At 53.9% G+C, this 15724-nt stretch overlaps 2 protein-coding genes across 2 annotated transcripts; one reads left to right on the top strand and one right to left on the bottom strand.

The window, feature by feature from the left end:
• Positions 1-168: 168 nt before the first annotated feature.
• LOC149913131 (RAB6A-GEF complex partner protein 2-like) lies at positions 169-5473 on the bottom strand. Its single transcript, XM_090132610.1, has 5 exons — positions 5354-5473; positions 4981-5110; positions 2568-2704; positions 2104-2187; positions 169-1783 (listed from the first exon to the last, which is right to left on the bottom strand). Exons 2-5 carry the CDS (start codon positions 5094-5096, stop codon positions 1662-1664), a joined length of 459 nt encoding a protein of 152 aa, XP_089988736.1. The 5' UTR covers positions 5097-5110; positions 5354-5473; the 3' UTR covers positions 169-1661.
• Positions 5474-5653: 180 nt separating this feature from the next.
• LOC116239682 (non-lysosomal glucosylceramidase) lies at positions 5654-15435 on the top strand. Its single transcript, XM_031609840.2, has 17 exons — positions 5654-5871; positions 6986-7077; positions 7200-7315; positions 7404-7622; positions 8015-8254; positions 8609-8711; positions 9760-9913; positions 9984-10109; positions 10186-10370; positions 10537-10641; positions 10922-11029; positions 11188-11339; positions 11427-11533; positions 11666-11808; positions 11891-12006; positions 14406-14597; positions 14677-15435. The coding sequence occupies exons 1-17, from the start codon at positions 5696-5698 to the stop codon at positions 14902-14904; spliced, it is 2562 nt and encodes an 853-aa protein (XP_031465700.2). The 5' UTR covers positions 5654-5695; the 3' UTR covers positions 14905-15435.
• The last annotated feature ends 289 nt before the right edge of the window (positions 15436-15724 follow it).

The raw sequence follows: 15724 nt of genomic DNA, 5'->3' as shown, positions 1-15724 counted from the left end.
TTTTACATTGACAAATTTAAAGAGCTCAGTCTGGGCAGTGTGTCAAACTGATGGGAGGTGAGTCAACTATAACGTATAGGCACCACAACATGAGGAAGTTATTGGGGAACAAGCTCGTAGGCAACTGAAAACAAGGTCTTTTATCAAACAACATCCTCACACAACCTCAGCTAAACGTGCCAGCTCTGGCTACAGTTTATTAATACGGTACTTTGCTGAAGCAGAATTAAAATTGCTTGGTTTTTTTCTGCCTTTCCAAACTGTGCAGGAAAACTCAAAACTTCTGAAAAACAGGAAATGAAGAATTAAGATACACACCCACACAGCCTTAACTCTGCCTCCACGGAGCTGGCAGGAGCCCCCAGAAACAACCCACAAGCGTGCCAGCTGCAGTCTCGTGTGAGGGGAGCAGCACTGCACACCAATGAGATTGGTGTGAGCAGCTAGGTAGAACTGGAGCTGTGAAACAGGGTTTTGGTGCCATGGGGTCCAGAGTCATACACACAGCAGCATCACACATAGCTCATGCAAGAAATGTGTGTACCACATGTAGCCTTGAGACAAGGAGTCTCAAGGTGCTGAAGAGTTTGTGTTCTTCCCGTGGAGCTGTGGCTGTGACCAAAAATAAGGGAGCTTATGCTTGTGCCACTGTCACCCAGCAGTGGAGTGAATGCAAACATACAACATCACTCAGAGGGACCACTGGCTTAGCTGTAGGCTCAGCAGCTTCCATCTGCCATGCCAGTACTCAAGTAAATCCCCTCAATCCATCCCAGCCACCTAGGGGTTGGACTGTCATCACTGCTCTGCTCTCCCAGAGCCTGCTTAGCCTACCCAAGCTGCTGTGGAAAAAAGGGCTCTCCATGTGTGGGAGAAAGAATGCTCCAGCCCCACAGATGCCAGCAGCAAGGAGCGCAGGAGCACTCAGGGGAGCCTCAGGCCACCTGAGATATTTGCCTCCTCCTCCTCCCTGGCATTCAGAAAACACATTCATCTTTGGATGCAATGCAGTAGAGCCAGCTGCTTTCACGTGTGTGCTGCTGTACATCACTAAGTGTATAACAAAACGTTCCTGAATGACAGACTTTACAGTCAAGCACCACAGAGCACTGTTTAACCCCATTAATCACCTAACCAACTGAAGCTCCTTGAAGAAAGGCAAGAGGTGTCAGCTTCAAAACTAGCATGGCATAGCCCACAGCTTCTTGCTTTAACTTGCAGCTTTGCTGAAAGCTATAGCAGAGCCCCCTCCACCTGGTTTCCTCAGTCTGTAACTTGAGAGGTGTCTGTCACCCATTCCAACCAGATTTCTGCTGGGATAACCTGAGGGATGCATACATACACAACCTGCAGTGCCTGAAGCAACCTGCTGGTCCACCACGGGCTGCTGGGACACAAAGATCTGACATGAAGTGACAAGCTGGGTCACTAGCCACCAACTAAAGGATAATAGCACGTTTTTGTGTTTGCACAGCTGACTGCTCAGGTAGAAAGCTCTCAGACAAGACACTGCCTGGGATTAGGACTGCTGCAAATTCATTTTGAACAGCAAAAGGGAAAGCAGTGATGAAGTATAGCTTAGAGGGGGCCTGCTGGAAGAAGTCTGTGGGCTTTCGTGACACAGGGAGCTTTCAGCCAGAGAAAATGAGAAGTGCTCACTTTTATGGCAGAAAGATCAGAAAAATTAGAACAAGTAGAATGGTCTCCAAGACAGCCGCAACCTGAAGAGAAGCACACGGTTTTGGCAGATGCCAGCCTAAATTCCCAGACTGCTTCAATTTGTCTGAAGGAACAGAGGCAGGGAAACACAGGTGTGAGTAGCTCTGGCTGCAGCCAGGTATTTCAAAACTTTTCATGCCTTGAAGCTATACAACGGACCTGTGGCAGAGGCACAGGCCAGAAGCAAAACTGAGGGACAATGCAATACATACAGAGAACAAATTCTGGACAACGCAGCAAGGAGCAGTTCCCTAGGATTTACCCTCCCATCACTTGCCTTCTGTGAGCACCAGGGTCTACTGTTTGCAGCACTCAGGTCTGCAAAGCCACCTTGAGTGTGGGGCTCCCCAGAGGTGAATGCTTTGAAGAGAAGACAGAACTCACAGGATTTAGACTCCCCGGGATCCAGTCGCAGGTCACAGAAAAGAATCTTTGGTGGTGTGGACAGGATACACTGACCCCGCTCTCCTGGAAAAGACGAAGAACATGTAAGTGCTGCTCCTGGCCAGCCCTGGGGTGACAAGGGGGTACTCATTGTGGCAGGCTTAGTCATGCCTCACTTCCATAGTGAGGAATGGGGAAGAAGAGGGGCTGATGAGGAAATATCTCATGTCCTGGTCAGACCATGCAACATTCCTGGGATAGCTGGACTGACAACTCTGACATTTTCCTCCAAGCTAGCACCACTATGATCTCAACATTAATGAGGTCCTGCAGCAGCCCATGCACCAGGGAATTTCTCAAGGAAAGCACCAGGGACTTTGCAATTGCAGTCCTCCTCCCTCTCAGAGTATGTGTGATTCCTGCTTGCTGTGCTATCACTTCCACCACCTGTGAGAATCACTCACCTCTGTTGGGAACAAAGACCGTCTCGTTCTCTGCCTGTACGTCAGGCTTGCTGCCATCAGATGGAGGAAGCACTACCCGGTTCTCACTGGCATGAAACTGGCAGTGGATCTGGGCACTGGCCCACGCCAGCATCTCACTGAGAACAAAGAAAAGCAACACTCATGTCTACACTTTAATCTAGATTGTAGTGAGCATGAATCAGGAAAATAGCAGCTCTTCTTGTCCTACTCTATGGGTGACTGCTTTTCCAGAAGGAAGGAGGTCTTGCTTTACTGCCACTGAATCCATCCCTAAAGCCCCTCTCCAAATATGGTTCCAGGACATGCTTGAGCTGGGGTGCTGACCTGAAGCTCCCTCCACCACAGCTGGGTAACAGCTGTTGATAGCAGTATCACCCAAGTCCTGGCTCTATTACTCTTGTTGAGCAGCAATTTTTATTTAGTTGTCATATACAGGCCACTCCTAATGAAGGAAGGACATTTAGCCACAAAAAAGCCAAACCCCAAGCCAAAAGTGACATGCAGCAGCACTGAGGTGTGTGTGGTGATAAAACAACAATCACAGAAGTGTATGGATTCAAATTAAACCAGAAAGAAGTAATACCTGCTCACTGGATTCATCTGCCCCTGCACATGCTCCCTCCCAGCAGCCATTTCCCTCAGAACCCCTATAGTCACACTACAGGCACACTGACACCTTCCAGTTCCCAAAACCCTTATCTGTTTTTACTTCAGTAGTAGTCTTGTGAATGCAGGCAGTGTCTGGTTCCTCCCCTGTTATCCTGCATCACAATCTGATTAGTAAGCACTGACACAGAACTTTAAGTGGTATGGGGAACCTCTGCGGCACATGGATATCTCTCAGTGAGACTAATCAGACCACTTAAATGTTCAAGTGAACCAGGGAAAGAGGTTTGCTGCATTCATTCAGCTAATTATGCGCTACTTGATCCTATGTACTTTACCTGAATGTGCACTGGATACTCTGCCCAGTTACCTCTAACCCTACAAGCTGAAATTCTTCAAAAGCAACGGCATGGCTTTATTTAAGGGCTGCCCTAGGGTCTTCTTTCATAAGGTATCTGTTACATGGAGGCAGAGAAATACTCTTGCATAAGAGACAGTGCTTAACAATTTTATGTCAGCTTAGCATGATTATAGTACCGTCCTTCAAACAGGGTATTTTGAATATTTTTCATTTATTTTTAGCTTTGCCCAACAACGTGCCATCAGATTGTTCTAATTTTTTAACCAGACTTGCAAACAAAATTTGCATGTTCCTTCCTATCAGCAGACCTTGTTTGTTCAGCTGGCAGGACACAAACAGACCCCACACAGGAGCCAAGCTCACCTCTCCCTCAGTTCTCATTACGGCTCTTTCTGTAGCCCATAATGGCTGCAATCCACACTGTTTTGGTCAGGACAGCTTCCTTTATCGAACACCTTACACATCACAACTAGATTTGCTTTCTGCCATTTATTTACTATCCCTAATTTCTGTTCCTGTGCTTGAAATACACACTAATACATTCAACAGGCAAGAGGAACATGGAAGAAACAATGAAAAGTTAAGGAACTTAATTAAGAAATATCCTATGATGTTAATACAATATACTACTTTGCCGCTGATGAGACCGCGTGCATTGGAAGTGGTTCCATCAAAAGTCATCTCTGAAAGTCATACTGGTGATGATGCAAAGGTTCTGGACCTGATGGGGCAGGAAACACTTCCCAGGAAGGACCCAGGATAGGAAAGCCATCTCCACCCCTGGGAAGTGAGACAAGGCTGCACACACAGCTGACACAGAGCCATTGGGTGAGTCACTCCCTGTGAGCCAACGTAGGAAGCTCCTGTCTTGTCACCTTTCCTCAAAGGCTACTTTGGCACAGCCATGACAAGAAGTGAGGCAGCACTCAGCATCTGGGCCACAGCAAATGCTGAAGACTGCCTGTCCTTCCCTCTAGCTACCGCTTTCCCCTCTGCCTGCTGGCTCTGGAGGTAGGGATCACACCAGCACATCACTGCATTGCCAGGCAGAACTCCTTCCATAAATGTTGGAAATAATGACACTGCCTGGACGCTGCCCTGCAAGACTCACTCTGGTGTAACGAGATACCCTACTCTGATAGCCAGCTGAGCTTCATTTTCTGCCAGCAACGCTGCTGCTGAGGGCTCGCTGGGGGAGCACTTAGCGCACCTCTCCCAGCATCTCTACCCGCATACTTCTTCCCAGACTCTTTCTTGGGGGCAGAAAACCAGAATGATGAGCTGTGTTTCCGCCCTGCAACAGAGATGGCACAAAGCTCCATTAGGGAACACCTTGGGCGGGGAAGTCACCGGGGGCTGAGCTGGCACCGCCGCCCCATAGGCGCCGCCGCAGCACACCCGGCGGCAGCCCCAGCGCTGCCATACCTGCTGGCGGACGTGGAGGAGGCCGACAAGGGGTTGGTGAAGGTGATCACACACTCCAGCATCTCCCCGGCCAGGAACACGGGCCCGCGGCCCAGCTTGGCCACCACCTCGATCATGGCTGGGACAGGACCTGCCAGACAGAGCGGCGCGGTGAGCAGAGCTGGCGGCTCACGAAGGCGCCCGGCGTCACGGCCAGGCCCGGCGCTCGCCACACACGCACGGAGGAGGCCCGGGGACGGCCTCGCTCCTCCCCCAGGCCTGAGGGGCAGCCCCAGCCGTCGGCGCCCGCCCGCACCCCCCCGCGAGGGGCGAGGGCCCAGGAGCAGCCCCAGACCCGCACTCTGCCCCGCACGCCGCCCCGCACCGCACTCACCGCCCCGAGACCCCGCTCGCTCCGCGCCGCCGCAGGGCCGCCCGCTCCTCCGCGACCTCTCGGCCGCGCTCGGCGGCTTTCGGGAACTCTCGGGACAACTCGGAAGCGCTCGAGCGCCGCTCGAACCCGCTCGGCAATTTTCGGCGCCGCTCGGCTCGGCCGCCCGGCTTTCCGGAGGCGCGGGCGCCGTGCCCCGCGGGGGTGGGCGGGGCGGCAGCGGCAGCGGCGGGGCGGGGCGGGGCGGCGGGCGGTGAAGAGGGCGCGTGCGGGGCGCGGCGGCGCCGGTGGCGGTGGCGGTGGCGGCGGGGGGCGGCTGGACAAGGCCGTGGCCGCGCCGGGGCCATGGCGGACGCGGAGCCACTGATGCGGTGCTACGAGGGGTCGGCGCGGGGCCGCGGCGTGGAGACCGCCGGCTGGCGGCTGTGCCTGGCGCACCGCTTCCCGGAGCAGCGGCAGCCCTACGGAGCCGGCGACGTGCCGTTCCGCGACGTACTGCGGCACGTCGGCCTGATGCTGCGGTACGGGCAGGGGCACCGGCGGCGGGCCGGGGGAGGGGGTGGTGCGGCGGGGATGGGGCGGGAGCGGCCGTGATGGGCTGATACGGAGAGGGGGGGGAGGGTGGCCGGGCAGACGGGCCGCCCCGGAGCCTTCCGGACCCCGGCTGGGAGCGGCGGAGGGGAGCAGCGGCCGTGTCATCGCGCTCTGCGCGGTTCCCGTCTCGCTGTGCCGGCCTCGACCCCCACGCCGGCTGTACCCGCCGGGGCCCGGAGGTCGCGTCCCCGCTCTGTAGATGGGGTACGGGAACAGCCGGCACCGGCTCCGCGGCCCCGCTGCCATCTGCAAGACGTGTGCGGGGCAAAGGTTCCTTCCAGCGGGAGGGAATTGCCGTGCGTCCCCGGGAAGGGTTGGGCTCGCGGCCCGGCGCAATGCAGGGGACGTGCCTGAGGCTGTCACCGCTGACCATTTCCTCGTGCCGTGCTCCGTGCCGTGGCCTTGGAGCGGGGGAGGATGCGGTGTGGGACTTTGCGCTGCTGCAGCTTTCTGCAGGGCGACCCTGGATGTACCGGTGGCACAGTTGTGGTGACAGGGCACACTGGGAGCTGTCTGGGCAGGCTTAATCTCTGTGCCAGGCTGAGCAGAAAGCAATGCCCTCTGGACCTGGTGTGGCTCAGTGCAGGCAGGCTTTCTGCTGGTTGTAAAATCTCGGTCGCCTGTGCTGTGTGCTGCTGAGAAAGCTGAAGGTGGTGATCTGCTCTGCACCCCCTGCTCCTCACTCTGGGGCACCTCCACAAAGCAAAGTGATGGAGCTGCCGATAGTGGCAGTGGCTGCACAGGATGGGCTGGTTCTCCCGACCTCTGTGTGCTATCCTCATACTGCCAAGTGCAGCATTGCTTCTGCCTCCAGATTTGTTGGAAAAGCCTTTACCCACCATTGAGGTGGGGCAGGTGTGTTCATCCTTGGGGGCAGCAGGCTGGGCTCAGTGCAGCCCACTGGTGAGCAGTAGGGTGAGAGGGCATTGCCTGGGGCCAGCTCCACAGTGAGGGTTTATCTGATGGGCACTGCTGCCCTGCGGGGTTGGCAAGGGATGGCAGTGCTCCTATCTGCAATCACACCTCCTGCTTTCTCTGCAGGTACTTCAAGTGGTGGTACAAGAAAACCCGCATTGAGAAGAAATCTGCCTTCATCGACCTCCTGTGTGCTGTCCCTCTGCAGCAGATCTATGGTGAGCCTGGATTGAGCATGGGGTGGTATAGGAGGCATTGTCCTGCTCCTGGCCCTTGGGTTCTTCTGGCCAGGAAGGGGCTGCTTGGGGCATAGGGCAGTATTGACCCCTGCATCCACCAGGCTGCCCACTAGGTGGGATTGGCGGCGGCACCATCACTCGTGGCTGGCGGGGCGAGTTCTGCCGCTGGCAGCTGAACCCTGGGAAGTACCACTATGAGACAGTCATCACTGACCAGGTAGGGCTCAGTGCCACCTGCCCCCCTGCAGCACCGTGACCCCTGCCTTGGGGTTCACCCTGTTCCCCCGTGTTCTTTTTCTCCCCAGTTCACAGTGTGCCTGCGCCGCAAGGGACAGACTGTTTACCAGCAGGTCCTGTCTGTGGAGAAACCCAGTGCTCTGCAGGGCTGGAACTGGGGTTACTGTGGCCGCTATGCCTTCTACCATGCACTGTACCCCCGTGCTTGGATGGTGTATGAGCTGCCGGGGCAGAATGTGGTGCTCACGTGCCGCCAAATTTCCCCAGTCATCCCCCATGACTACAAGGTGAGGAGGTGGCAGTTCCTCAAGTATCACGCCTGTGCCCTGAGGTACTGCAGTAGCTCCAGGAAGGAGCTGGGGAGTGATGTGGTATTTTATGGCAATGGTCCCAGTGCTCCTGGAGTGCCACACTGGTGCCACTAAGGCACGACTGTTGTCAGCCAGACTTCCCTCCTTGATCATTTTCTTTCCCAGCCTGATATTTTTGTCCTAAGACTAAGATCCCATTCCTAGTATCAGCTGCTGTGGGCTTTGTCACAGCTAGACCTAGTGCTGAGAGGAGTCATCCCTTGCTGCTTGTTCTCTGTTCTGGCAGCTGCTGTGTTCCCTTCCCATTAGTGCTTTGACACTGTGTCCTGCTCACTTCCTACCCTTATGTTTGTGTTGTATCCCTGCAGGACTCCAGCCTGCCGGTGGGTGTGTTCATCTGGGAGGTGGAGAACAACAGTGAGGAGCCTGTGGATGTCTCCATCATGTTCACCCTGCAGAATGGCACGGGCACAAAGGGGGATGGGAGCGGGGGGCACTGGAATGAGCCCTTTGCACTGCAGGATGGTGGGGAGCGGGTGGCTGGTGTCCTGCTGCACCACTGTACACCCATCAACCCCTTCACCTTCGCCGTGGCTGCCCGGGAGAAGGTGAGGACTGGAGTGGGACTGCGCTGCTGGTGGCTGTGGGGTGGTCCCCAGTATGGGGACAGCCTTGGAGCTGGATAGGAGCAGGAAGGTGTCTTCAAGCTCCCTGGAGCAGTTGTTTGGGGTTCCAGCAAGTAATGCAGTGGGTGAAGCTTGCATGATGCCAGGCAAGCAGATTTGGGGGTGGTGTTGGTGGGCAGCACGAGACCAAGCTTATGATTGTGAGATTGGTGATGGGTAGCTTTGTCCACCCAAGAAAGTTCCAGCTTCAGACGTACTCTGGGGTGATCCAATTGCATCACCTGCTGCTTCGGCTTCGGAATGGGAGCTGTTTCCTGATGCTCTCCTTATCCCCAGGCTGGCACAGTCATCACTCACCTTACTGCATTTGACCCTGCGGGGTCAGGCAGGGACGTGTGGCAGGACCTCCTGCAGGATGGCAAGCTGGAGTCCCCCACTGGTGAGTGCTGTCTCAGAGGCCTGGGGGGAGCATGGGCTGAGGTTTGCTATGTGGCTGTAGTGGTGCCCAGCCACCTTCCCCAGGTTCGTGCTGCCAGATCTGCCAGCCGAGCTGGTTCTGATTTGTTTAGGGAGCACTTAGCAGCTCTTGAGTTCTGAAGCTGGTGTAACCTGCTGCCCTCTTGTGCCACAAGGGTTTCCTGAAGGTCTCTGGAATTTCCTTGATACTTTGCGTCATCCTCAGCTGCCTGCTCGCTCATTGCCTTCCAGCAGGGTGACACCTTGCAGCCCGTGCTGTCCTGCTGCTGCAATAGAGCTGCGCATGTGTCCAGCGCCCTGCCTGCCTTCCAAGAGAACAGATTGCTGACACTGACAGACTTGTGATGCTGGCACTGGACTTCTGCAATGTTTCGTGAGGGTTGATTCATGTCACCAGTTGCCTAAATATTTTAGGAAAACAAAAACTCCTTTCTGCTGTCTGCAGTGCACTTGGAGCTCTCTAGGCTATTGGGATGTGCTTTTCCTTTATGCATGCTGGACCTTATCATAGGATCTATACTTCCCTGAAAATTGTTGCCTTAATGAGTTTACCTGGTACACATGTCAGGGCCAGTGTATAATTACACAGTTGCTTGAGGACATTTTTTAAATGCAGGTGCTGTTCAAGCACCCTTTAGAAAGCTGGAGGCAATGGCTGTCACTGCAAAGTGCTGGTGCCTGTGCTGGCAGTGCACAGTTCTGGGTGACAGGGTCATTCCATGCATGCCTGCTGGCTTTACTGCCTCATTTCTCTCTCTGCTTCCATGCCCTTTTTATTTCTTTTTTTTTTTTTTTTTCCCCTATGATCCCTCATCCCATGGTAAGTATTCTATCCTGGTTGCAAAAAGCAGTTGCTCATGCACAGCAGTGCTGCCTCCAGAATGCATCAGATATACATTCCATGTTGCAGGGGGACCAGAAAACTTTGTTCCTTTGAGGCAGCAATCCCTCAGGCTTTGTAGGCTTCCTTGGTTACTTTGTGAACCTTTTTTTCATCGTCTTTCTGGCAGGTAAAAGCAAGCAGACGCAGAAGGGAGAAGTGACAGCAGCTGCAGTGTGTGCCAGCTGCACGGTGCCTGCACAAGGCCATGGGACACTGGAGCTGGCCCTGGTGTGGGACATGCCCCGTGTTCACTTTGGCTCCAAGGAGAGACTGCACCTCAGGTGGGTGCTTTGTGGACAGCCAGGTGGAGCTCTCTGGATTGCCCCTGAGCTGAGTTGTTCTTCTTGGCAGGCGGTACACACGCTTCTTTGGCAGCAGTGGGGATGCAGCTCCTGCACTGTCACACTATGCCCTGACACACTACAAGGAGTGGGAGAGGAAGATTGAAGCATGGCAGAAGCCCATCCTGGAGGACAGGTGGGGTGGATGGGGGATAGTGACTGGGCAGGGGACTTGGGACTGGGTCATTGGCTGACTTTCCCTCTTCCTGCAGTCAGCTGCCCTCCTGGTACAAGTCAGCCCTGTTCAATGAGCTGTACTTCATGACGGATGGGGGCACAATCTGGCTGGACATACCCCCTGACTGCCTCCCCCAGGACCTGCAGGGACCAGGGGCTGCTAAGCTGTCCCACCTCCTCCCTGTCCTCCAGGAGTATGGGAGGTTTGCTTATCTGGAAGGTAACAACTCACTGGGACACAATGCACCTCATGTCCCAAGTGCACCCTCCCTGTTTTACTTGTTCCGAGGATGCTTTCTGCACCCCTGCAGGATGAAGCATGGCATGGGGAGGGAGATCTGTCCTTCTGTGTCTCCCCTCCCTCACTGGCCCTCTGCTGCTTCCAGGGCAGGAGTACCGTATGTACAACACCTATGATGTCCACTTCTATGCATCCTTTGCCCTTGTAATGCTGTGGCCCAAGTTGCAGATCAGCCTGCAGTATGACATTGGTGAGTTGCTTGTTGGTGCTGTGGGCTTGACCTCTGCCTTGGGTGTTGGTGCTGAGGGGCTGGTATTGCCTTCCAGCTCCTTGCTAAGCTCTGATTAGCAAACCCTGTCCCACTGATGCCACTCAGCATCTCCCCCAGCACTGGGACATGTCCTTGCTGCAAGAGACTGGGAGCAGACTGTTGTCCCCTTGTATGTTGCAGGGCACAGCAGGGTGCTGATAGCTCTGCCTATGCCTGTGGTTTGGGCTTGATGCCTTACTAATATCCCACACCCTTCCAGCTGTCTCAGTGCTGAACGAGGACATGCAGCCACGGCAGTACCTGGTGTGTGGCAAAACAGCGCAGGTGAAGATGAAGAATGTGGTGCCCCATGACATTGGGGATCCAGGTGAGGGGGATGTACAGGGATGCTGAACAGATGCTTGCAGAGGAGGTGGCAGTGGGTACAATGTGTCACTTTGGTGCTTTTTGATTGTGACACTTCTGGGACCTTATAGGGATGGCTTTTGCTTGCTGTGCTGCTGTATCTGCTCTGTCCTCATGCAGACGACGAGCCCTGGCAGCGAGTCAATGCCTATCTGATACACGACACTGCCAACTGGAAGGACCTGAACCTGAAGTTTGTGCTGCAGGTGTATCGTGACTACTACCTGACGCACGATGCACTGTACCTGCAGGACATGTGGCCGGTCTGCCAGGTACTGTGGGAGGGTCCTTAGAAGATGGGAGACATCCGGAGAGGGACACAGCAGGAATACTTCATGACCACCTCCTGCCTCCTGCAGGCTGTGATGGAGTCGGAGCTGAAGTTTGATACTGACAACGATGGGCTTATTGAGAACGGGGGCACTGCTGACCAGACGTATGATGCATGGGTGGTGAACGGGGCCAGGTCAGTAAGCCAGGAGTGTGGGCTGAATGGTGGGAGGTAACTCAGAATTGGGGATATGCTCCCCATATGTCACCAGAGCACTGCGCAATGTGTCCAGCATTGCCAACACAATCGTCCTTTTTGCTCTGGCAGTGCATACTGCGGTGGGCTGTGGCTGGCAGCTGTCCGGATGATGTGTGAGATGGCAGAGGTGCTGGGTGACACCGAGACCCGGCAGAAGTATGGTGCCATCCTGCAGAAGGGCAAGGAATCATTTGAAAGGCTGCTGTGGAATGGTGCGTGCTGGCCAGTGGGAAGGTTAGGAGAGATAGAACAGCACAGCAGCCATCAGTATGCCATATTTCTGGCTTTTTCCAGGAAAATACTACAACTATGACAGCAGTGGGAGCAGCACCTCCAGCAGCATCATGTCAGACCAGTGTGCGGGGCAGTGGTTCCTGGGGGCTTGTGGCCTGGACCAAAAGGAGCTGGAGGTGAGGAGAAGAGGGCTGTGAAAGCTCAGCAGGGCGAGCACCTGGTGTGGGCCGTGTGCTAGATGCTGGTGTGCATTGGGCAGCACTTGGGTGGAGGTGGCTTAATGCACTTCAGTGCACTAAATGGAAATCAGCTCAGAAATGGGCTGCGTGAGCAAAGTGTGTAACCTTGGTCAAGCCTGGTACACTTCTAGGAGGGTCCTGCGGGCTCTGCTCTCCGCAAAATGGTGTTTGCTTAGAAACCAGTGAAAATATGCATGAAACTTTCCACATGCTGTTTGTTGCCCAGTTTGAAGTCCTAAATGAGTGTTGGTGAACATGGAGATTGATTTGTGGCCCACAGCTCTTTCCTCACAAAGGAGGAATTGGCCAAAGGCTGCTCTGTGTGATGAGGCAGCAAGAACAATGATTAGTAACATAGTACTGGAACACAGCGTGGCAGCAGAGAGCACTCCTGTGGATTACTTATGACCAAGGAAGCTGTCAGATCCTGCTGCTCCAGAGCAGAGCTCTCTGTGGTGGGAAAGAATATGCAATAGCTTCTCCCCCAAGAGCAGTGTGCCAAATTCTGTGGGACTTAGTGAGGAGACAGCATCTGGCTGTGCCCTCCAGCCTTGTGCAGCGATACTCAAACAGCCTTTTTAGATGCAAGTGGTAAATGTGGCACAGTCTGAAATCTCGCCCATGTTTTTGTTGATGTCTGACTTTGTTGCTTAAGGTATCATTTGTCCCCTGCTCTCTGGTGAGCTCAGAGCTTGCTGAAGGCTGCACTGATGAATTCTCTCTGTTTACTATGGTCATCCAGTTTTTTCCATGTATTTTGATCCCATGGCCTGCTGGCAGTTCTCCTGCTTGTAACTTCATTAATGCATTCCTGCTGTGTATGCAGGTCAGTAATGAAATGCAAAGTAAGACAAATTGGTGACCTCAGTCCTGAAGAAATTCTGTCTTGAAACTTTTTTTGCTGGTGAAGACTGTTTCCCAAGCAGCCTTTCTGCTTATCTCCAGATCCACACTGGAAAACATGACTGTATCAGATGCTTGGCTTTAGCACAGATAAAGTGATCCACTGCCTTCCCCCTGATGAGTTTGCAAAAGTTGCTGGGTTATCTCTGCCAGCCTTTGGCAAGCTCCTGTGGCATGTCACCATGCTTGCCACTTCCTCAACATTTCCAGCAAATGTGCCCAAGAAGTTGGTGCATCCTGTGCTGCGGCCAGACAAGCAAACTGACTATTTCCTGTCCCAGTGCCCTTTTTATGACTTTTTAGTTTTAGCACCACAGAGAAGCATTATTTACTTCCAGCTACATGCAGAGTCTTTCCATCTTTATGCAGTCCTCCTTGCTGTTTGACTGGCAGGCATTTTCATGCTCGAGTTGTTTTGGTTTTGTTTTGTTTTGCGAGGGCTTAGTCAGCATGGTGCTTTAGTTTGTTCTTGTAGTTCTTGTGAGCTCTTGGCTTTGGCTTGTTGAATAACTTGTTTTTCCTCCTGTATTCTCTTGAAGCAACTGTTTGCTCAGTGAGCACTGCTGACCTTTCATAGGCCTTTTGCTAGCGGTAAAAGTCTCAGAGCTCTCCTGCCGTAAGCAGAAAATCACAAGGTGTCCCATGTGTCACAGTCCAACCTTTTATCCTCATGCTGTCTCATCTCACCTCAACCCTTGATCGGGGACACAGTCCCTGCATTGCCACCTAATGGCAAACCTGAAGGGGTTGAAGTCCTTCTGAAATCTGTGAAAACCATGCTCAGTTTTTCTTATTCTACTGTGCAGAAGCTGAATCTCCTTTTTGCTTAGGTAACTTTCAGTGTTCAGATCTTTTGATAAGATTCCCAACACATACTGTAATCACTCTTGTGGTATTCACAGTCCCACCTTTCAGCTGCAGGATGTATCCCCATGTCACTACCTTGGCTGTGCCACAGACTTCCCCTCCAGCATCCCTGACTCATTCTTCTGTCCACCTCTGGTCCGTGTCTGATCTTTTCTGGGCATTGTAATGCCTGTTGTAGATGGTGGCAGGCTACACTAGCTACATGAAGTAGCTATGATGGGGATGAGACAGCAGTTTTAACCAGCAGAAAACCTGGGTTCTGAGTTGGCAATAGCCTGAATAACATCAGCAGTGACCATAACTGCAGGCTGAGAATTCAAGTAGGGCAAGTTTGAGGAGTGTAGCTGGCCTGTCCCCAAAGCAAACCCCAAAGCAGGAGTGAGATGTAGTTGTGGAGGAGTCACTAGGCAACGTCGGGAAACGTGGCATAAAGGTCTGCCTCTCCTCTCTGTCTTTTTTTGGGGGAAAAGGCCTTCTACCTGGTGTTTTTCTAACTTACCAGCATGCAGTGCTGACCTATTCCTTACGAGAAATGTCACCAAGTTGCTGGCGCTCTCTCTACGCAGGTCTTCCCCAAGAGCCACATTGTCAGTGCACTGAGGACCATTTTTGAGAAGAATGTGATGAGCTTTGCGGGTGGCACCATGGGTGCTGTGAATGGCATGCGACCTGATGGTGTGCCTGACACCTCCAGTGTGCAGTCCAGTGAGGTGTGGGTTGGTGTTGTCTACGCTCTGGCTGCCACCATGATCCAGGAGGTAAGCGGGTTGCCAGGGGGTGAGCTGGCATGTGTCATCTGCATGCCACAGAGATGACAGTGGCAGCCTTTTTCCACAGGGACTGGTGCAGGAGGGCTTCCACACAGCAGAGGGCTGCTACCGAACGGTGTGGGAGAACCTGGGCATGGCTTTCCAGACCCCTGAAGCCTATTGTGAGAAAAAAGTCTACCGCTCGCTGGCATACATGCGGCCCCTCAGCATCTGGAGCATGCAGCTGGCCCTGGAGAGCAAAGCCCACCGGGCCCTCAGCCCTACACCACCCCAAAAGAATCCTCTGCACCCCTGAGATTGGTGGCACAGAGCAGAGTTGCAGGGATCTCATCCTGTGCCTCCCTCTCTTGAGAATGCTCAAATTGCTGTTTTCTTTCATACCTCCTTGGCCCCCACATTTCTGCCCCTTGCTCTGGGGGATCCCCAGCCCCTGTGCTGCACAGGAGACCAGAGGCACGTGTTATGTCCTGTCATCATTGTAGTGAGAGGAGGGGACAGGATGGGGATATGTGACTGTCCCCTCCCTGGTTCTCAGGGCTCCTGCAGGACCCCCATGCCCCAACACCTGTCCTGGGGTATGTGGCCTGCAGAATGTGACGGACAGGACACAGCCAACACTGACACGTGGATGCTGTAGTGTGTAGCCTCCTGGGCTGACTCTGCAGCTGGGGGGCCCAGCTGGGACAATCACTGGGGCATGGTGACAATCCCAGCCCCAACAGTGCCCAGCCTGGTCTGGCACCGTGCTGCAAGCTGGGGTGGGCAGGGGAGCGGGTTTTAGAAAATTAATTGTTTTAAGTTCTTAATAAACTATTGTTCAGCTGTCCATCACTCTCCTTGTGCTTCCTGGTCTGTGTGCAGGTGCAAGGGTGGGGTTTTGCATGCAGAGCTGGGGTAGCAGCCAGCTCCCCATTTATGCGTGCAACAAGGCAAAGAAACCACCATGGGTTCTGAAATGTCACCAGCCCTCACAGGGAGCTGCCACCAGGTGCTGGGAAGGCGGCCAGAGGGCCCTGTGGCTCATGCAGTCACGCACTGATGACTGGAGAGCTGTGGGGGAGCTCAGGCCAGAAGTAGTGGCCCAGTAGTGACAGCGTACCTGGTTCCTTGTGCAG

This window comes from Phasianus colchicus, chromosome Z (genome assembly GCF_987193195.1).
Source record: "Phasianus colchicus chromosome Z, bPhaCol1.hap1.1, whole genome shotgun sequence".
In the NCBI taxonomy this organism is placed as follows: Eukaryota; Metazoa; Chordata; class Aves; order Galliformes; family Phasianidae; genus Phasianus; species Phasianus colchicus.
The sequence above is the reverse complement of the archived record's forward strand: the minus strand, read 5'-3'. Positions and strand labels throughout refer to the sequence as shown.

Coding starts and splice junctions, on each gene's coding strand:
- LOC149913131 (XM_090132610.1), bottom strand. CDS start 5,096: ATGATCGAGGTGGTGGCCAAGCTGGGCCGCGGGCCCGTGTTCCTGGCC. Junction 2,705..4,980: donor TCCTCCACGTCCGCCAGCAG/GTATGGCAGCGC, acceptor CTTTGTTCTCAG/TGAGATGCTGGCGTGGGCCA. Junction 2,188..2,567: donor GGTCTTTGTTCCCAACAGAG/GTGAGTGATTCT, acceptor CGTCTTTTCCAG/GAGAGCGGGGTCAGTGTATC.
- LOC116239682 (XM_031609840.2), top strand. CDS start 5,696: ATGGCGGACGCGGAGCCACTGATGCGGTGCTACGAGGGGTCGGCGCGG. Junction 5,872..6,985: donor CACGTCGGCCTGATGCTGCG/GTACGGGCAGGG, acceptor CTTTCTCTGCAG/GTACTTCAAGTGGTGGTACA. Junction 7,078..7,199: donor CCCTCTGCAGCAGATCTATG/GTGAGCCTGGAT, acceptor TGCATCCACCAG/GCTGCCCACTAGGTGGGATT.